Source organism: Notolepis coatsorum (genome assembly GCF_963971535.1).
Source record: "Notolepis coatsorum genome assembly, chromosome: 2".
Taxonomy (NCBI): Eukaryota; Metazoa; Chordata; class Actinopteri; order Aulopiformes; family Paralepididae; genus Notolepis; species Notolepis coatsorum.
In genome coordinates, this window is record NC_140166.1 from 42,207,792 (window position 1) to 42,230,526 (window position 22,735).

The window sequence follows — 22,735 nt, forward strand, 5'->3', positions numbered from 1 at the left end:
GACACCACCGCCAGAGAGGCTAGCTCCACCCCCACCACGTTACTGGCCTTCCTGACCAGCTTTTCCAGCCTGTTTGCATCCCCCGCTCTCAGCCTGCTGCAGCAGCCACTGCGTACAAGAAGGGGCCCGCCACCACCACCGACTCATAGAACATCCTCAACATCCTTGTAGAGATGTTGAAACTTGAAGGATCTCACCTCAGCCTTCTGAGGAAGTAGAGGCAGCTCTGGTCCTTCTTGTAGAGAGTCTCTGCGTGTTTTGACCTGTTCAGTTTATTGTCTGTGCACACAGAGGTATTTGTAATCCTCAACCATGTCCACTCCGACCCCCCCTTATGGAAACAGGGGTCACACAGGTGTACTCTCCTCCCCAGATCCACAGCCAGTTCCTTGGTCTTCGCCACATTGAGCTGGAAAATGGTTATTTTCACACCATGTGACGAAGTCCACTACCAGTTCTCAGTATTCCTCCTCATCACCATACATATACATCCCACTATCGCAGTCATCAGAAAACTTCTGAAGGTGGCAGGACTCTGACCAATAGTGGAAGTCATTGGTGTAGACGGTGAAGGGGGAGAGGGCTGTCAGCCTTGTAGGCGCACATACTGTGGTCTGCCCATCAGATTGTCAACATCCCAGGACACCAGGGGGGCCTCTACCTCTAGTGCGACATCTAGTGGCTGAATGTTATCTATAGCACAGGGGTGGGCAATTATTTTTCCCGGGGGGCCGAATGAGCAACTGAAAATATGCCGGGCAAAAATTCCAAAACTCAATTATGCATAATATACATTTTATTTCTATATAAAAAGCAGTACATGGCATTGTTTTGACCCCTGGTAAGAGTGTATGTTATTATTTGGCAATTAAAAGGTGAGGTTAGCTTTCAAAAATATCATTTATTCAAATAGAATTTATTTCCAAAATGATAAACAAAATGTGAAACATTAATAACAAAGGGCATGTATGAAAAAGTGCTATACAAATAAAGTTATTATTTTGAGTTTCATATACTATTGAAACAAGGATTTTCTTAGCTTTCTAAAGACATCACATCATCTTATAGACAAAATAAACAAGACATGTCACTGAACTGTGTAAAGAAAAGTGTCCCAGTAGCCTTTTTTACTTTACATGCCTATATTAAACATTTAATGTTTTCAGAACTGTGCAAAAAAAAGAAAAAAAAAATCAAGTGTCCCATTTCACTTGTTATATTTCCACATTTTAGTGTTATTCAGCTCATTTTTTTTCATTCAGTGTGATAAATCCAGTCTTTGTTGAGCTTTAACAAGTCCATCAAAGTCAGGTTGCATGTCTGAGGTGGAGATGCGAAGCACAGCTGCCAGATGTTCATCAGTGAGAGAGGATCTGTACCTGGACTTGGTAAACGTGAATGAATGAATGAATGAAAACTTTATTTAACAGATTGCAGAATGGGTACAGTACAGTACGGCTCAATACATACAATTGTTAAGGGGATGCAGACCTGAGAAAGACGTTTGTCTTGTTTCCATCAGGGTCCCCCATTTTCAATTCATATAGACATTTATGACATACACAACATACATGACATTTATGGCATAGGGACATATAGGTATTTAGTACTGATACATTTGTGACATAACGGTATTCAAATATACAGTACTGTTACCCCTAGATCCTGACAGAGTATATACATATGATGGGGAGGGGACTGTACATTAGGAGGGGGTGGGTGGGTGGGAGGGAAATATACATACGGCGGGGAGGGAATATATACATGCGGTGGGGAGGAGACTGTCTATTAGGAGGTGGTGGGGGTTTTGGGCATTTATGGTGGCCAGTTTCGAATTGCAGCCTCCCGTAGGTGCTCTTTAAGAGCGGTTTTGAATGTGGGCAGGGATTCACATTCCTTTACAGCTTTGGGTAGGGCGTTCCACATTGTTGTGGCATAATTGCGAAACGTGTTTAGTCCCTTGTTTGAGCCGAATCTGGGTTTAACATGATTTGTTGAGCTTCCTCTGGTGTAGTGGTTGTGGTATTCACTGACCTTTGGGAAGTATTTTGACATGTACATGGGCACCCCGGTCGTATAGTGTATCTTGTAGACCAGGCCCATTGCAAGTTGCTGTACTCTGTCGTCTACTCTAAGCCATCCTAGGTTGGCAAAGTGGGCAGGGGTGAGGTGGGTTCTGGGGTTCAGGTCAAGTAGTAGTCTGACCAGTTTGTTTTGTGATGTTTGTAATTTTGTTTTAAGCGCCTTTGAGGTGCTTTGGTACCATGAAGTGCACGCATAGTCATAGTACCCTTGAATGAGTGCTCCTGCCAGAGTCTTCAGGGTATTCTTGTTTACCAGAGAGGAGATCCGGTACAAGAATCTAGTTCGTTGGTTGACTTTTTTTATTACATTGGATGCCATTTTGTCACAGGAAAGATTAGCCTCTAGGATGGAACCCAGGTAGGTAATTTCGTCTTTCCTTGTGACAATATTGTCACCCACTGTAACTGAGAATCCGTCGGTCTTGCTGAGTTTGTTATTTGAACCGAAGAGAATGGACTCTGTTTTGCCCATGTGTAATGATAGTTTGTTATCAGCGAGCCATATGCAGATTTTGCCTAGTTCCGTGCTGAGGGTTTTTTCAACCTGCAATTTGTTCTTGTCAGAGACCAGCAGGGCTGAGTCGTCCGCAAACAGGAACAAGTTGCAGTCACAGGCTGACGACATGTCATTTGCATAAATTAGGAAGAGTAGCGGTCCTAGTATGCTTCCTTGTGGAACACCACAGCTCACTGTGAGGGGGGGGGGATAGAGTACCGTTTACCTCTACCATCTGTTCTCTCCCCTCCAGGTAGGATTGCATCCAGCTCACTGATAAGCTATCAAAACCAATTGCTTTTAGCTTGTCCATTAGAATGGAGTGATTGACAGTGTCGAAGGCCTTTTGTAGGTCCAGCATGACCATGCCGCAGTATTTGCCCGCGTCCACCTCTTGTTTGATGTGGTCGTTCAAATAGAGGAGGCATGTGTCAGTGGAGTGGGACGTTCTGAAGCCAGATTGGAATTCGTAGATTCGATTTTTTTCCGCCAAGTACTTTTCGACCTGTTCATAGACTATTTTCTCCATGACTTTCGAGATGGAGGTAAGAATAGAAACAGGGCGGTAGTTGCCTGGGTCTAATTTGCTGCCCTTTTTGTGTAGAGGGGTCACTCTCGCAATTTTGAAGTCCTTGGGGACGTGCCCCTGTTTTATAGAGAGGTTTATTATGTGTGTGATGACTGGGGTGATGGCGGCTGCTGCATCTCTGAGGAATTTGGAGGGGATGTTGTCATGGCCAGTGGCCTTGTTAGGTTGGAGGGCGCTCAATTTTTTGAGTACCTCATCGGTTGTTACCATTTCAAGTTTGAAGTCGTCATGACTGAGAATGTCTGTTCACATATAGGTGGATCCAAAGAGAACCAACATCTTCTGAGCATGTCTCCTCATGTTTGGAAAGTTCTCCTCCTTGAGAGCAGAGTAGAACTCTAGCAGTGATGCTGACTTAAAGTGCTCTTTCAGTAGTGAATCAGACTGCAGGTCAATGAGTTCAAGCTGAACATCAGTGGGTGCACTATCAACACTGCAGGTAAAGGGAGAGGAAACCAGCTGCATTTCATCCTCAACCTTTTTGAAATCTTGAAAACGCCTTGAAAATTCATCATGCAGTGCTCCCAACATGGATGAGTACCTGTGCCGGTGATCAGCTGATGGTTTGACTTCTTTCAGGGTTTTCATGTGTTTGAGATTGTTGCTGCCTAGTTGCCTTGAAATTAATTGCAACTTTGTCATGAAGGCTTTCACATGGCTATGCATTTCATGAGCAAAAATGCCCTTGCCCTGCAGTTGTGTGTTCAGTAGGGATGGGTACCGTTCACATTTGAACCGATACGGTACCGGTACCTGTGAATCGATACCGGTACCCAACGGTACCTTTTTTCTGTACTTTAGTCTCTAAAAATTTAATCTACCTACCTCAGTTGTGAAAAAAGAAATCAAAACTTCAAATAACCACACTTTCGACCGTTTTCGGCTTGCCCCGACTGCTTTGTTGTTGAATCAAGTCAAATCCTAGGTAAGCATATATTGTGCGTGTGAACGTTGACATGATTTTTTTTTTTTTTTTTTTTTTATAAATATTATCGTGTAATCTTTCGCGGGCCGGTCAGAATCGTATCCGGCCCGCGGGCCGTACAATGCCCAGGTCTGCTATAGCACCTTTTAACTTTACACAATCTAAAAAATAATAATGCAGGACCTGTTCAGAGGTCTTTAATTGGCATGCAATTATCCTCAATGTTTAGCGGTTAGCACACACGGTTAGTTAGCACACACACACACACACACCGGAACACACACGCATGCATTGTCTTTGTAGGATTATAACTAAGTGATTTGCTGAAGACATTTTCATGCATAGATCACTGGATGTATCAACTTAATATACGTTTCACATAAGCATTTCCTGGATGACAGGCTGGCTTGCAGCTAACATTAAATACTTAACCTACAAACCTAAGACTGTTATGAATGAATGTATGAATAAGTATGTTTGTAACTCCATTATGCAGGAACAAATATTACTCATAGATGGGATGTTTTCTTGTTCTCATTAGGGGTGTAAAGGTACACGTATCCGTACCGAACCGTTTCTGTGTGCACCGTACCGTACCGAACAGCTGTGTACCGAACGAATACAACGGTATGTTAACCACTAACGACCGCCCACCGGGGGCTGTTTTTTTCACAATCTAATATAATTATTATAATTTTTTCTTTGTTTTTACAAGTCGATTATTAATTTCAATATAGAATATTCGTTGACAGCCCTACAAGTACAATTAGTTACTGCACACTACATCACCCCTGACTGGAACATGGAAAGCCAAACTTTCCCCCACTGTACCGAAAACCCCTACCGAACAGTGACTTCAAAGCCGATGTATGTACCGAACCGTGGTTTTTGTGTACCGTTACACCCCTAGTTCTCATACATCTTAGAAATGTTGATGTAACGGGGAATATGCTCATAATATTCTTAGATAACTAAGGGACTTGAGGACACCGAGCATGTAAGACGTGCTTTTCGCCGCTCCGCCGTTTTGTGACAAACTTCAATTATAAATAGTCCTTTAACTACGTTTTTTCTTTTTGGACTTTGGACACTGGACAACGTATGTTCATCTACCAGTCAGGCAGACTTTTCGACACTTTAAATCGTCCATGGGTCCTGTTAAACCCAAATTAAGGACGACGCGTGCAGGACAACAAACGATCTTTGATCAGCCACCCGGGCCACCCCCACCGCACGCGCCAGCTGCTAACATGACCAGCGGCAGCGCCTTTGATCTAGGGGCCTTACAATCAATGCTGAACTCGCTGAAGGAAGATATTTGTGGCAGAATTGACTCATCGGCAACTAACCTGAGAGCTGAAATCCTTGCAGTGCGCACAGAGCTGGTGAATATTACTGAACCATTGCTGCTGAAAATAAATGAACACGGGCAAACTATCTGCGAGTTGGAACGTGTGACGAGCGACCACAGTGACCAGCTCTCCTCGCTTGACTCCACTGTTAAGGAGCTCACGTCACAGGTGAAATTACTAACCGACAAATGTGAGGACCTAGAGGGGAGATCGAGGAGGAACAACCTTCGACTCGTGGGGATACCTGAGGGCTCGGAGGGTCCGCGGCCAACGGAATTCATCGGCCGCCTACTCAAGAACCTACTGGGCCTGGATGATGAGCCCCTACTCGACAGAGCCCATTGCACTTTGCGGGCTAAACCCAAAGAGGGAGAGACGCCTCGTCCGCTCATCATCAGGGTCCACTTCTTTCATCTCCGGAACGAAATCCTACGTCGGGCCAGCGCGACCTCCCGTGACACCCCTCTACTCTTCCAAGGCAAAAGGCTCTCTATTTTCCCTGATTACACCGTCGCTGTTTCCACTCTTCGTTTGGAGGAGTGAAACGTGAACTCCATGCCTGTCCTGGTATCAAGTTTGGGCTGATGTTTCCTGCGGTTTTGAAAATCACTCTGCCGAGTGGTTCAACGCACACGTTTGAAGACCCGGCCGCCGCCTCGATTTTCATAAACACTAAACTCAGAAAAGCGGTTCCCCAGACTGTAACCATCAGCTGAACGGCAAGTTCATAATTCATGTCCATATGACTGAGCATATACAGACTATTTCATTTTGGGACTACGATATTTCACAATATTAACATTTGTCACTTAACCACGGAAGGGGTGGTGTTTATCTTTAGAGTTAGTAATAGTGGGTTATGCGCGCGTCCAATTTGAGGAGACGCATCAGCATGGGAGGGAGGGGGAGGGGGGAGGGAAGGGTTTGTTTACATTTACAGTTCTTTTTGTGCGATGTTTATACTGTTGTTGCTTTTTCTATGACTTGGCCACTGCACATAAAAAATACTATTAGGACATACTTTTCGATGTTACTCATTGTACACTCAACACCAGTCTATGACTCAACCTAAAACCTCACAGCAGATTGGAGGAGTGGTCAAATTGACTAGTTGGAATTGTAAGGGCTTAAATCAGCCAATCAAACGTAGTAAAGTACTGGGGCATCTTCAGAATTTGGGGGTTCATATAGCTTTCCTTCAGGAAACTCATTTCAAGCTATCTGATTATACCAGACTACGTAAACGATGGGTTGGCCAAGTGTACCACTCATCATTTCAGAGCAGAGCTAGAGGTGTGGCAATTTTAATCCACAAATCAATAAATTTTATTTGCTCAGATGTTCTCTCTGACCCAAATGGTAGATTTGTGCTGGTAACTGGAAAGCTCTGTGGCACCCCAGTGATTATGCTTAATATCTACGGCCCTAACTGGGACAATAGCTCATTTTTTAGATCTGTGTTCTCTTCGATACCTGACCTCTCCACACATTATCTGATATTAGGAGGGGACTTCAATTGCTGGCTTAATCCATCATTGGATCGCTCATCTAACAGAAATGCAGTACTTTCAAGCTCTGCTAAAACCATTCAATCTTTTATGGAAGAGTTTTCACTTTCAGACCCTTGGCGTTTTCACAACCCATCTAGCAGACTAGAGCATACTCATTCTTCTCTCATGTTCATCACACCTTCACTCGTATTGATTATTTCTTGATCGACAATCGGCTCATCTCATCAGTATTATCTTGCTCATATGATGCTATTGTCATATCGGACCACTCTCCAGTTCTAATGGAACTGCAAATTAGGGGATGTGATAACACCCGACCACCCTGGCGACTGAATACTAGTTTGTTATCGAACGAAGATTTTGTTACTTTTATTTCCAAGCAGATAGATTTTTTTTTGGATATCAATAAGACACCTGGGATCTCAGCTTCCTTACTATGGGAGACACTGAAGGCATACTTAAGGGGGGAAATTATTTCTTACTGCACTTATGAGACTAGAGCCAGAAAGAAGAAATTAGATAATTTAACTAAACAGATCACTCAGATTGACAACGTTTACTCTATCGCTCCATCACCTGATTTATATAAGGAACGCCTATTGCTACAAGCAGAATTCGATACTCTGACTACCACCCATACCGAAAAATTACTATTCAAATCCAGATACAATTACTATGAACACGGAGATAAGGCGAATAAACTATTAGCTCATCAATTAAGACAGGCATCAGCTTCGCATCAAATACCACAAATCCAAACTTCAACAGGCAGAACTACAGATCCCAAAGAAATTAATGAACAATTTAAAAACGTCTACTCATCTCTCTATGCTGCAGAACAACCCACTGACCCGTCTGCCTTTAGCAACTTTTTTGACTCTCTTGATATTCCTAAAGTTGACTCCGACTCAGCGGTGAAATTGGAGGAGCCTATCACAATAGAGGAGATTGAAGAGGCTGCTCACAACATGCAGGCAGGTAAATGCCCAGGCCCCGGCCCGATGGTTACCCAATCGAATTCTATAGGAAGTTTTTTGGCAAATTGGCGCCACTTCTTATTGATATGTACAATGAATCCTTCTGCTGTTTTAAATTGCCCCATACACTCACTCAGGCCACAATTTCCTTAATCTTGAAGAAGAACAGAGACCCTCTCCTATGTGGGAGCTACCATCCTATAAGTTTGCTATCTGTGGATTTAAAGCTTCTTTCCAAACTACTATCTATGCGCTTAGAATCGGTACTACCCTCTATTATTTCCCCAGATCAGACTGGATTCATAAAAAAACGGTACTCTTCTTTTAACACTAGACGGCTTCTTAGTATCATGTATAATCCCTCTTCTTCCTCAATATCAGAAGCTGTGATCTCACTAGATGCCGAGAAGGCTTTTGACCGGGTGGAGTGGAGCTACCTATTCTACACCATGGAGAGATTTGGCTTGGGTAAAACATTTATCACTTGGGTGAAACTGCTTTATACCTCCCCTATAGCCTCAGTCAGAACCAACAACACACATTCTGAATATTTCCCTCTCTTTCGCTCTACTCGGCAAGGCTGCAATTTGAGTCCCTTATTATTTAATATCGCAATAGAACCATTGGCCATTGCTCTCAGATCAAATCCTAACATAACTGGTATTCATAGGTTTGGCATCGAACAGAAGACTTCACTTTATGCGGATGACTTGCTTTTATATGTATCGAATCTCTCTGTCTCTATTCCAGCTGCCCTTGATGTTTTCAGTTCATTCGGTGCAATATCAGGATATAAACTAAACTTAGATAAAAGTGAGCTATTCCCTCTGAATGCTGAAGGTCGAAATTACCCCTTACATACTTTGCCCTTTAAAATGTCCTCACTTGGCTTCACATATCTTGGCATTCGTTTCACAGACAAATTTAAGGATTTATTTAAATCTAACTTCTCCCCTTTGTTAAGCAAACTGCATAAAGACTTTGAACGATGGTCGCTATTACCCCTGTCCTTAACGGCACGAGTCAACTCAGTTAAAATGAACTCCCTGCCAAAATTCTCATACCTTTTTCAATGTTTACCCATCTTTCTCACACAAGCATTCTTCCAGAAAATTGACAGTTTGGTGTCGCAGTTCATCTGGAATAGGAGAGTCCCTAGGCTCGGTAAAGCCCTCCTACAAAGACCAAAGCCTCTGGGAGGGATGGCTCTGCCCAATTTTTAATTCTATTATTGGGCAGCCAACTTTAGAGCACTACAACATTGGGCAAGGTTTGAAGACACACCTTCATCCCCTGTATGGTTGCTTTTGGAATCCTCTTCTTCCAGCCCTGCCTCACTGGCTGCTCTGGCTCACGCACCTCTACCTTTTCCCACCTCTCCCTACTCTAAAAATATCATTGTCAAATCAACACTCAGGATATGGAACCAGTTCAGACGACATTTTGGTTTACAATCTTTTTCTTTACTAGCTCCAATTACAGCTAACCCTGTTTTCCCCCCCTCTGTGATGGATAGAGCTTTTCTCTCCTGGTCCCCTCTTGGTATTAGAACGTTCAGTGATTTATATATAGAAAATATTTTTGCATCATTTGAACAAAAGTTCTCTCTTTCGAGGTCACATTTCGTCAGATACTTGCAAGTCCGCAGTTTTGTACGTAATATCAACCCACAGTTCCCCAAACTCCCAGAAGCCACTCCTATTGACACTTTACTAAAGCCTACACTGGTCACAAAGGGTATTATATCTGTCCTGTATGGCTTGATTTCCTCACTGCGTCCTACCTCATTAGAAAAGATCAGGAGGAGATGGGAGGAGGACCTGGGTGAGGACATCACAGAAAACCTGTGGGAGGATATTCTACACCGGGTCCACTCCTCTTCAATTTGTGCCAGGCACGGACTGATCCAATGTAAAATTGTTCACCGTTCACTAGGGCTGTCTTAAATGCTTCGAAGCTTCGAACGTTCGATTCGATGGCACAAGCTTCGAACATTAAAAAAAAAATCGAAGTTAAAAAAAAAAATCAATTTTTTTTTTTTATATAAAACTTCGGTGTGTGTGTGTGTTTGTGTGTGTGTGTGTGTGTGTGTGTGTGTGTGTGTGTGTGTGTGTGTGTGTGTGTGTGTGTGTGTGTGTGTTCGCCGTCGACTAAAGACTCACTTCTTCAACCATTATCTGAAATGATAAAAAAAAAAAAAAAAAAAAAAAAATCTAACCGTGACTAACCTTACTGTCATGCACTTGTCCTAATAAACTAACCTACACTGTAACACGCAACACTTTGATGAACATTGTTACTCAGCTGATAGAGTTGTACCCTTCTTGCTGTCTTGTCGTACAGAACTTGTAAGTCGCTTTGGATAAAAGCGTCAGCTAAATGACTAAATGTAAGTGTGTGTGTGTGTGTGTGTGTAGGTGTGTGTGTGTGTGCGCGCACCTTGTAGAATTCCACACATAAGAAAGAAAGATACTGGGATGAATAAACAAAATAGGAAATAAAATGTAGAAATGCATGCAATACATAAATAAATATGAATCAAATCAAATCAAATCAAATTTATTTATAGGGCCCGACAACACACGTTAATGTCCCCATGGGCCGTACAGGTCTTCTTTAAACAAGTCAAGAAGACAACATAACAATAAGTCAAGAACAGAACAAGAACACCATAGGGTCCAAACATTTTTTAGATGAATGCAAATAAATGAAAGAATGCAAGCACTCCCAGACATACCCCACGCGAAGGTAAGGAAAAACTCACTAAAACCCAACAATAGGGAAAAAAAGCTCCACAGGCAATGTGGAGGAGAGAAACCTTAGAAGGGCCGTTCAAGGGGGGATCTCCCTTCTTAGATGTCGGTGATAGTAGTGTTGCAGACGGACAGTTGGTAAGCATGCACTCATGTTTGAAATATAACATTTAGATAAGGTGCTACTGAGATGTTTTGGTGAGTTCTTTGTTTTTTTGTGGAAGTTGCCCTTCTTAAAAATGCATGAACATTCACTGATAATTGGTCTGTAGTGGAGTCTACAAGGTCTACATTGCCGGACCATGTAGAATCCGGACCTTGTAGACTGACATAATTCTGTGCATAGTTTAGTCTACACAGGCCATATTTCAAATAATCAAAATCTTACTTCATTCATCTTAAACATTCTTGATTTGGGGGATTGGTAGTTCCCATGAAATCTGAAGTTGTTCAAACGACAACAGCGATCCACCTTGAATTAAATCACACAGCCGAGTGAAACCTTGTTGGATGCGTCAGTCACGAAAGGGGCTACTTAATTAATTAATCCAACCCACTTTATTTATAGAGCACATTTAAAAACAACAACGTTTACGAAAGTGCTGTACAAGTCCCACAACATAAGATAAAAAAAAATAAAAAATATTAAAAAGAAATATTTTTTTTTATTTTTTATTTTATTTTTTTTCTAAGCTTCGAATTAAAATCGAAGCTCGGCCCCGAAGCTTCGATTGCCAAAAAAAACTTCGAAGGTCAGCCCTACCGTTCACACTTTACTAAAGTCAGGCTAGCCAAGATCTATGGCAACATTGATCCCACCTGTGACAGATGCCACCGTGCCCCTGCTACACATAGTCACATGTTTTGGTCCTGCCCTTCCCTGCATAACTTTTGGTCTGAAATATTTGAAACTATCTCAAATAGTATTGAGATCCCAATCAGCCCGACTGCCATAACTGCCTGCTTTGGTGTCTCTATCTCCCCTACTACTCTGTCTCTGCCACGATATAAAGCTGACCTGGTGGCATTTGTTACTCTCCTGGCTAGACGTCTCATTTTACTGCATTGGAAGTCACCCACTCCTCCATCTCACTCTATGTGGCTCAGGGATATTTTGCACTTCCTTAAGATGGAGAAAATAAGGTGTGTCATAAGGGGTTCTACAGCTAGATTTTATAAAACATGGGGCCGTTTCTTTACTTATGTTGGGGAACAAGGCTCAATCGACCCCCCATAAATAATGCTCACTCCTAACCTAGCACAGTCCAGTCGAGTGACCTATCTACTTGTGCAAATGTAACCGATGTCTACCTTCTCATTTAAAAAAAAATTTGTTCCATTCCTCTATTCCTGCTGTACAGTGCTTGTCCTGAGTGTACATATCTGTTTAATTGACTATGTCCGAAACAATATCTATATTTATTTTGTGGTGTACTATTTTTTAGTCTATATATTCAACAGACCTATACTTTGACTACTTATACGTAGCCATGTGCAACATGTATATTATTTACATTCAACATACCTATATTTTGTTTATTTATACATAGTTTTGTGCAATAGGTATATTGTTTATCCAACAGACCTATATTTTGACTAACTATATGTACCTTTGTGCAATATGTATATTGTCTACATTCAACAGACCTATATTTTGACTACTTATATGTAGATATGTGCAATACGTCTGGCATATATGTGTACAATTTGACCTTGTGATGATCTCATATTGCAATGAAAAAACTTCAATAAACAAAGTTTTGAAAAAAAATTATAATATTCTTAGATATTAAATGTTTTTTCTGTGAATGAAATGCAATGAAAGCATTCACCGCGCAATCAGTGTGGGGAGCCTCGTTGGCGGCTGCTGGTCAGAAAAGTAGCTATATATAGCCTAAGCACACATCTTTTCAAGGAAGAGTTTAGGAGTGCGAGGAACGGCCCAAGCTAAGGACACGACTCGTCGGTGTGACTGTTGCGTGCGCAAATTATTGGATGCTTTATTTCTTCTTATGAAAATCCTCAGAAATCAACAAATGAAGCGGACATGACCGGTTAGCCTTCGGGAGAGGTGTTAGTTGGACAATGCCTAGACTACCCGTCACTGTCCGCTTCCATTCATTATGCTAAGCTAGGCTAACGTGCAGCCAGATGGCTTTCTACTGAACGCACAGAGAGGAAACTGGTATCTATCTTCTTGTCTCTCTCTGGAGAAGACTGTAAGCTAATTTTCCCAAAATGTCGGCGTGTTCCTTTAATGTTCGGACCGCCCGCACGTCGCAACACATTATACAGCCGTCTGTCGGCGTCACACTGTGTTATTGTCACTCAACCAACGCATCGGTTGAAATTTAAAATGGCCGCCGTTTTATATCGTTTGTAGAATATCCAGGTCTGTTCGTGAAGACCACATGTAGAACACATTTGTCAGCCATGTCCTTCATACCCATGTCTTTGTCATCCCTGTCAACACCAGACAACATGGAGGTTGACACCATCAACAGGGAGCGGGCCAACAGCTTTAAGAGCCCGCGCACGCAGGACCTCACGGCCAAGCTGAGGAAGGCGGTGGAGAAGGGCGACGAGGTGGCGTTCAGCGAGCTGGTGTGGAGCAACCCCCGCTATCTCATCGGCTCGGGGGACAACCCCACCATCGTACAGGTGAGGGCAGGGGAGGAAACTAACTTTTTGGCTTACCAGCCAACTGGCGAGTATATGATTTTTTTTACCAGCCAAACAGATTTTTTACCAGCCATAAATAAATCGCTAATTGTGATAATTACTTCTTTGTATGTCTTAGTCTAAATTGATTTTCAATCATAGTAATAATCACACCGTGTCTCTACTCTTTAAAATATTTATTACCATAAAACATTAAGTGTCTCTACTCTTCACAATATTAGCATAAAACATATATTAATCACACCGTCTCTACTCTTCAAATTAGCATATCACATATTAACATGAAAGGGAACTATTCTGGACTGGGTTGGGCTGAACTGGGCAGTGAAAGATGCTGGGCTGGGCTGGACTGGGTTGGGCAGGGAAAGTTGGGCTGGTCTAGGTTGGACTGGGTTGGGCTGGGCTAGGCAGTGAAAGAACCAAGCATTTCACTGTAATGTAATAGCTAAATAAAACAACTTGAACTTGACTCGTCATCAAATTTGCTGACGACACAGTAGTGGTGGGCCTGATCTCTGAAAACGACGAGAGGGCCTACCTGGAGGAGGTCAAGGTTCTAGCGGGATGGTGTCAAGAGAACAGCCTCTCCCTGAACGTCAGCAAAACAAAGGAGATGATTGTGGACTTTAGGAGGTCGGGGGTCAGGGACTACAGCCCCCTCAGCATCGGCGGGGCACCGGTTGAGAGAGTGAAGAGTTTTAAGTACCTCGGAGTCCACATATCCAAGGACTTGACATGGACCACACACATTGACAGTGTTGTGAAGAAGGCACGGCAACGCCTCTACTTCCTCAGGCGCCTAAGGAAGTTCCAAGTCAGTCAGAAGATCCTTAAGAACTTCTACTCATGCACAATAGAGAGCATCCTGACTGGCAATATCACCTCCTGGTTTGGGAATAGCACCGCACAAGACCGTAGCAGACTACAGAGAGTGGCCAGTTCAGCCGAACGCACAATTGGAGGGGGGCTTCCCACTCTCCAGGGCATTTACAACAAGTGGTGCATGGACAAGGCTAAGAGAATTATCAAAGACTCGAGCCACCCAAACAACTGCCTCTTTGAACTGCTGCGGTCAGGCAAGCGATACCGGAGTCTCATGGCAAGCACAGAGAGACTCAGAAGAAGCTTCTATCCCCAGGCCATCAGGATGCTCAACGAACAATAACAATATGTAACAACCATCAAATGCACTCACAGCTCACAGCACACACATTACAAGTATTCTGTACTTCTGTATGACAACTAATAAATAAACTTGAACTTGTTTCATTTGCACTCTGGTTGGATGCCAAATGTATTCTGGTTGTACTGTACTTGTGCTGTATGATGACAATACATTGGAATCGAATCTCATGTCAATGCTAGGGGTTCAGCAGGTGTATTCTGAATGACAAGTATGACAACATCACCGTTGTGAAGGGCATATGGGCGAGTGGTGATATGGGGGGAAACCCGGTAATAATAAAATGTCACTTGGCTGCATTTAAGAAAAGCCGTTCAGGACTGCCCACCAGTTAAGATATTCTGGAAAGAAGTGACCCAACAATTATCAAATCTCTTAACTTTGAATATACCTGTACACCCCTCTGTATTACTGCTGAATGATGTCTTTGAGTGTGCAGTACATCCACAGCTAAAGAGATTGGTTTTATCTGGTATCACAGTGGCTAAAAAGCTGATAGCATCACGATGGTTTCAACCGGAAAAAATTTGCCGGAAGGTCTGGATTCTTACATATCTCTATGTGATTTATCAAGAAATATCTACAGCAAGAATTTTGGGTCTCAATGAATCCAAAATGACAATGTGGTTAGAAGTGGTGGAGAGAATAAAAGCTAGCATATAAAGGTAGTGTCTGGTAGGAACAAGTTATAATGGATGGATTATCCAATGGGGGGTCCGGGAGGGGGGGGGTACGAGCTAGAGCATATGTGTGTAGGGTACTAGATAGCAGGTATTAGGGGTATATCCTGTATAAGACATTTAACTAAATGGTGATTTCATTGGATATGCACTGTTAATTAATGCTTGTATATCTTATCGTGTGTTGTCATGTTTGTTTATATGTTTGTTAAAAAAATAATAAAAAAATAAAATACAAAGAAAAGCTGTTCAGTATAGTCGTCCACTATATTGAAAGCGCGTTATGGTAGCTTGTTACATGCTAGCTTGTTACATGCTAGGCAGCTAGCCGGCTAATGCTGGTTAACTTGAGTGAGTGGAATCGTTAGCCTCACGCCCACTTGTCATTCTCATCCGACTCGAAGGAAACGCGTCGCGTGCTGTTGTTCGCCCCCATGTCAGACCGCACTGATATCCGAAATCGACGACTCTACATGCAATTATTTTCATCCACTGATGTGTTTTTGTCTAAGTTTGTCTACGTTGTCAAGCCGGTGACAGCAGTCTGTAGAGCCGCACGCAGTGGTCTATCCACTTCCCCTAGATGGGCGGCATCTTCTAGAAAACGAGTGTTCATTGGAGGAGCTTAGAGCGCAACGATGATGTTCATTGGTTATGGATTATTATGAGGCGCAAATGGGAGGAATCATAAGGGGGGAGTCAGAGTTCGGCTTGTGCCAGTGAGCGAATCAGCAGATTGCAGAATGATTTTTTTGTTTTGTTTACTACTTGCCAGTGTGGCGAGTGCTCTTCATGAATCACTCGCCAAACATAAAGAATACTCTCATTTGGCGAGTAAAATGGCCTAATTTCCTCCCCTGGGTGAGGGGGACATGGAGCTCATTACACATGAGTTTGCAAGGATGAACCCTTTCACTGCCACACTACAGAAGGTTAACCTTTCACTACCACACTATCTGTTAACCTTCTTTATTTATTATTTTATTTTTTGCTTTTTTCCCCGGCCCTTTTTTGAGAGCACTCCATCCATATCTGTTAATCTTCTGTAGCGTGGTTGTGAGAGGGTTAACTCTTTGTCGTGTGGCAGTGAAAGGGTTGACCTTCTGTATTGTCGCAGTGAAAGGGTTAACCCTTTGGTAGTGTGAAAGGGTTAAATAATTATTTTGGTTTGATAGTTGTATAGTTCTTTGGCCTGAGAGTAATCTTAATTTTTTTTTTTAAATAAATAAAAACAGTTGATAGTATGCATGATTTGATTATTGGTAATAATTATCATCACAGAACAATTTGCTAAATGTGACCACTGCTAATTCTAAATGAATGGAGGGTAATATATGTGACCCAAAATGCTGCGCAATTCAGAAATAGGTCGAAATGGAGATATTGCCAATTTTGAGTGCTTTGAAATGTTCTCCATCGGTCTCCTTATTTGCAAAACTTCATGGTTATATTCACAACTTGTAAATATGTTAATTATTGTTAGATAATGCGGCTTATTATTTCCCACGCTGTGTGAAAAAACTACAGTTTTGGCGGAGGGGAGTGGCTAATTACTTTCGGCCTCAAGTGTCTCAGGCGGACAGAAATGACAGCTCGCACCAAATCCATTCCGAGACAACGGACATGGACCCAGTACTTTGTTGGCGGTGTGAAAATATGAAGACGGGAGATTATCTTCTCTCCGTCAAAATTTAAAGTGTATCTCTTCGTCGCATAAAGGCTGGCTGTCAGTGTGCATAGATTATTGAAACTCTTAGATTTAAGATTATTGATCTCTAAGATTTAAGATTATTGATCTCTAACAAACGCATCTATTTCCGTTACTCCAGTGTGCTCCGCAAGTCAGAGAGACTCGCGCTGCTCGCACATAATGGAGTATAGAGAGAATCATCCTCATTCTCATTGAAATTACCCTTTTTAAATCCGGACTTGGAATTGATATTTAACAAAGACTGAATGATGAACAATGATCCACAATGGTCACAAAGACTGAGCTTTGGGACATTTATATGCATATAATTGAAATTGAAATAGTTTGTTGTTGTATATATTACATTTATGTTTGTATAGTCTAATGTCCGCTGATCTTTGCATTATGCGAGATGCAGATGGAACATTAGTGAATTAACTTATTCTGACAATGCACTGATCCTTAGTTGTCCCACAATGTTGTCTGGTCAGGAGGGCTGTCGGTACAACGTAATGCACGTGGCGGCTAAGGAGAACCAGGCAGGCATCGCCCAGCTGCTCCTGGACATCCTGGAGAACCCAGACTTCATGCGTCTCATGTACCCCGACGACCAGGACACCATGCTGCGGAAACGCATCCACTACATCATAGACCTTTACCTCAACACTCCTGATAAAGCTGTGAGTTATCATTACATCATAGACCTCAACACTCCTGATAAAGCTGTGAGTTATCATTACATCATAGACCTCAACACTCCTGATAAAGCTGTGAGTTATATTATCATAATGGCAATCGCGTCTTGCTCTGCCATATTGAGAACTCTTATCTCCTAGCACTTAACACTATCAGTGCCGGCCTTATTTTCCTTTTTACCCTCTTGAATGCCATCATCTACTTCAATGTTAGCGTTAAAAATGCATAATCTATGTTTTAAATTATGGCTATGTGTCTAATCTGCCCGTCGCTTATCAATGACTTGTTTGCAGTCAACATTGTCGAAACGGATTGTTTTTTAATCGGTTCATATCCTTTTTATAGCATATAGAAAATTTCAAGATTCCCCCATAAATGGCATTTATTGGAATATTCTCGAATACACTAGACACGTTGTCATTTGTCGGCCTATTTATGAATCGTTTTCAAATAAACACTAGATTATCGATAGTATATGTGTACTTATGCACGCTATAGAAGCGGGCTGAAAAATCTATTCTCTCATTTCCTCAACATCACACATACACACACACGGCACATGCTGATATCTCAGTGAATACAGCTCTGATTATCCTAAAACTGGTAACATACGACTCCTTACCTTAGATCAGATGTTCTCCAAAAAGATTATTCCAATTCCTGATTGCCATTCCAAATATCGATCGCGTTTATTGATTGATTATTGGCTGCTGTAAATATATATTCCACGCTGCTTTCCAACTCGCGATCACTTCCCTCGTCATCAGATCCATCGCCAGCATAATGGAGCCAGTAGGCTCCCCCCACAGGGATCTCCTAGTATAATCGAATGGCCTGCAGTTACACAGGGATAGACGATAGGGGGCGGTATTTTCCCATCTGAGCTCCTAGAGGGTCTGCTGTACCAACGGGAGACTCGGTTGATGAAATATGAATTCAGATCGCTAAAAAAAAAATCAAACGACACTACACGTCGTCGGCACTCAAAGTGTTAATGTGCTCACGAAACAAACAAATGCACTCGCATGCACGTGACCAGGCCACACCCCTGTGTCTCCCTATATGACGCCGGAACTGGTCACGCTCCACCTTCCTCTTTTTGTTTCCAACACGGAAGTAGCAGTGCACTCCGTGAACTAGCTGTTATGAAACGCAGGGAGAAATTACACAATGTTGGGTATTCGCCAGAAGTTCACCAGCCCCTGGAATCTTCTCGGCACATCCGATTCCTAAACAGCGCAACGGGCCTGTCCTGGGTTTTCCTCGTCTCGTGACAGCGGACCGAGGGACGTCGCACGACGGTTAGCAGTCGAGCTAAGTTGTGCTCAGGTAGGGCCTGCACTATCGGGCATTGATACTAGCATGAGTAATACTGCTCGTTGTCCCGTGAGACAACCGAGTGATGTATTGGCGCGAGGGGCAGGATATTTGAGAAAACATGGTCGTCATGACTCTTTTTTGGGTGTTTTTCCAACTATCCTAGAGCGTGCGGCTAATGCTAATGCTACAATGCTGGGACGCCGTTCCCTTGTTCCCCGCCGAGGGCTGTCTTACTAAAAGGTCTTCCCTCCTCTTAACCCAGGGGTCAGCAACCTTTACTATCAAAAGAGCCACTTTTCCCCCGTCCCACAAAATAAAATGCTCAGGGAGCCACACAACCTATTTACCCTTAAAATGAAGATAACGCAGTGTATAACGTTTTATATATCCCCAAGCATACCCCACATTTAGCATAAAACGCCTGACCATTTCATACCCAAAGTAATTTGCGATGTATTATACTTTATACTTATAGCACACAGTTTGTTGCATTAATGGGATTATAAAGCAACAAAATTTTGACTTTTTATTGCTGTTTTTACCTGTTATAACAAAGGGAAACCTCAAACTCTTATGAAGAGGAGAAAAAATACTGGCTGTGTAGACCTATTTTTAAATAAAACACAGAAGAGGAGACAGAACACTGGTGTCTGTAGACCGACTTTGAAATAAAACCCTGAACTATTCAGGTATATTTGAGTCCTTCCCTTATTTGTGGAAAATCTATAAAATAAAAAGTAAATTTTTCGTTGTTCGCAAATTTCGCACCACATATCAGGCATACAGGTAAGCCTTTTGTTGACTAAATATCTTAGTTGATGAAATATTTTTTCATCGCAGTGTCACAGTATGACATCGATCTCCAAAATAATAAAAAAAAAATATTAAAAAGAAATATAATTTTCTTTTAATTATTATTATTTTTGGCCAGGGAGCCGCAGCTGATTGGCTAAAGAGCCGCATGCGGCCTCGGAGCCGCAGGTTGCCGACCCCTGTCTTAACCATTCATGCTGACGGTCAATCGGTGTCTAATGTTGGAGGTTTTAACGGGGGCTTGTTTACCATTTACATGGGTGGATGGGCTGAGGCTCAGGGCAGGTGTGCTTTTTGTGAATCTATGAATTGAAAATGGGGGTCCCTGGTGTGGACAGGACTGGCGTTATTTTTTTTCTGGTCTGCATCCCCTTAACTATTGTGTGTATGGGCTAGCCCATTCTGCAATATGTTAATAGAGTTTTCGTTCATCATCGCGCAAGGTTTTGAGGTTATTCAGCTTTTGACCTAGCCGCAAGCTATAACCGCAGGGAGGGCTAGGATGCTGTCAACGCTTGTTCACAGTAAGGCTGAGCCCGAACGTTCGTTCGTTACGCTGACATTCGGACTTTAATTAATGGGTTCGAACGTTCGGTGAAAAAAAAATAAAGCGGGCGCACGACGGTGAGACGATGTGAAGCGGCGCGTCCCCCGAGGCGCTCGGCTCAACCAGTATGGTCTCTGCCGGGCTGTTGCTGGATACTCAACCAGAGCTCTAGTCTCAACCAATGCAATAGAACAATTTTGATTGACAGGCGATTCTGCCAATTACGTCACACCGCTTGCACCCGCCTCTGCTGTTACCACCAATCGGCAAGCGTTTATTATTTTTTTACTTCCGGCAATGCCGCCATTGATCTGCTTGCGAGAAGCATAGATATCTATATATATCTATGGCGAGAAGCACAACAGACTTAACGTAGCTAATACGTTAGCTCCCCGCCGAGGAAGTAAAAGTCGTAACAAGGTTTCCGACTTTCCGTAGGTGAACCTGCGGAAGGATCATTAATGAATACCAGCCTTTTTCGGCCACGGAGCGCGAGCTTCATGGCGGGAGGTGGTTGCGTTGGAAACAACTCTGGCCGAGGGCGGACGGGCGGCAGGCGTGTTGGGAGCCCGGCGGGACCCCGTCGGTGTCTCTCTGCCGTCCCCCGTTCCGAGGTAGACGGTGGACGGGTCTGTTGAGGAGCCGAGGCGCGCGCCTCTCTCCCCTTCCCGTCGACCAAGAGTGAATACCTGTTATTGAACGTGTAACACTAACTATATAACGTTAATGCCACAAAACGAATGCCTTTGTTTATCTAGCCCCTTACGTGACTGCGGTGTGCAAGGGCTATTGTTTATCATAAGTAGTAACTTTGATGCAGTAGCTTGTTTATTTTCTTCTGAGTGCTTTGTTTAATTACATGTTTACATGAACAGCCACCACTGTAAACAACATGTTTTTCACCAATAGACTATGCAATGCCGCCCTCCGTAGGATCTATAATAATACAATAAAAAAATAAAATAAAAATTATTATTAAAAAAATGAAAAAAAAATTTATTAAAAAAATTATTTAATAAAGAAAAAAAAAAAAAAACGAACGTTCGTTCGATAAACCCTGGCGAACGTTCGAACCCTAAAAACAGGGTTCGGGGACAGCCTTAGTTCACAGACATCTTTGGTTGGAACAGTCTCCCCTTGAGGAGGAGAGAAGGTTTCCCCCCCTCAGGGCTCCCCTCGCCGCAGAGGGACTTTTTGGTATTTCCGCAGGAGCGCGGGCGGTATTTGACCTAGGCCCCACACCGCCTCACACCGCGCAGCCAGAGGTGAGGGCGCGGCCTCGCCAGCGGCTGTGGCGAGGCCTCCGACCAGCGGCCATGTTTCCCTCGCCTGAGGTACCCTGGGCACAAAGACAACAGGTGATCACAAGGCCAACAGCCTTGGCGGCCGAGGGATCGGCTACATTAGATAAGCACGCGCTAAAAAACCGTCACCGTCTAGCTGTGTCTAGCACACTCTCCGGTCACCCCCCCCCCAACACCAGCGGGATACGGGCTCTGATTTGTTCCCTTTGGCTGCGGGCCGCGTGCCTTCAGTGAAGCGCAAGCGGCCCCACGTTTCGCTTCTCATGGGGACAGGGGCTGACACCCAGTTGCTAGCTAGGCCTGGGTCTGCCTGTGAGAATGCTGTGCTGTCAAGCGGCTCCCACGCCACACGTTCTGCGTCTGTGTTTGGTGAGCCTGGTGTTGCGTCTGTCGGCGGAAAAGGTTGTCAGCGGGGGAACACGAGGCCCAGGAGGTCGCAGCGTGAGTTCCCCCAGCCCCGCCCTCGCCAGGCCGAGTATCACGTTAGTGCCTCCCCCGACCGGAAGACCGGCGGTGGTCAGTCAGGCACACGTGGTTTGGGTGGTAGTAATATCACTGCAGGGCTACGGTGTGTAGGAACCCACCCTATCGGGCAGTGTGGGGACCACACGCCTTGCATATCCAGCTGCAGAGCAGGCTATCCTCAGCAGTCCATGCCGGGAAGATGTTCAGTGGGGGAGCTTATGTCACCAAGTGTGATGGCCGCTCTCCCTGTATCAGACCGGCTCTTTCTGTCGGGGTCCCCCCTTGGGTGTGAGTGCCTCGTTGGTAGTGTCAGGGTGCGATATCCCGGTTCCGCGAGATGCCCTGCTCGTGCGGTTGGCGAGTCCAGGGTTGGCAACGCACAGCGTTAACCACAGAAGAGTCGAGACGCATCACCACCAGATTCACACTTTCAGCAGCCAAGCCTAGAGGCTGCCCCAGAACAGGAGGCAGAACAGAGTTCCGCGTGCCTGAGAGAGGGCCTGCGCCCCGCGGTGACCACGGTACAGGCCACAGCGGGGCCACCAAGAGTTGAATCAGGGCCGGGGACCACACAGCTGAGCCCCGGCGCGACCAGGATCAAGTCCCGCCCTCCCGACGTACCCGCCCCAACAGCTGAGCTATCAGGTGTATGGGGGGAATGCGTACAG

General features: G+C 43.8%; 1 protein-coding gene across 3 annotated transcripts in view; it reads left to right on the forward strand.

Annotated features, from left to right (window-relative positions):
* Window positions 1–22,735, forward strand: part of ankle2 (ankyrin repeat and LEM domain containing 2) — a 68,291-nt gene that overhangs the window by 21,520 nt on the left and 24,036 nt on the right. For 2 of the 3 annotated variants that reach the window (XM_084307899.1, XM_084307900.1), the window contains exons 4-6: window positions 8,316–8,402; window positions 13,164–13,348; window positions 17,414–17,602. In XM_084307899.1, the coding sequence (XP_084164025.1) occupies window positions 8,316–8,402; window positions 13,164–13,348; window positions 17,414–17,602 (461 nt within the window). The remainder of the gene's footprint in view (window positions 1–8,315; window positions 8,403–13,163; window positions 13,349–17,413; window positions 17,603–22,735) is intronic. The other variant, XM_084307901.1, reaches the window with a different exon arrangement.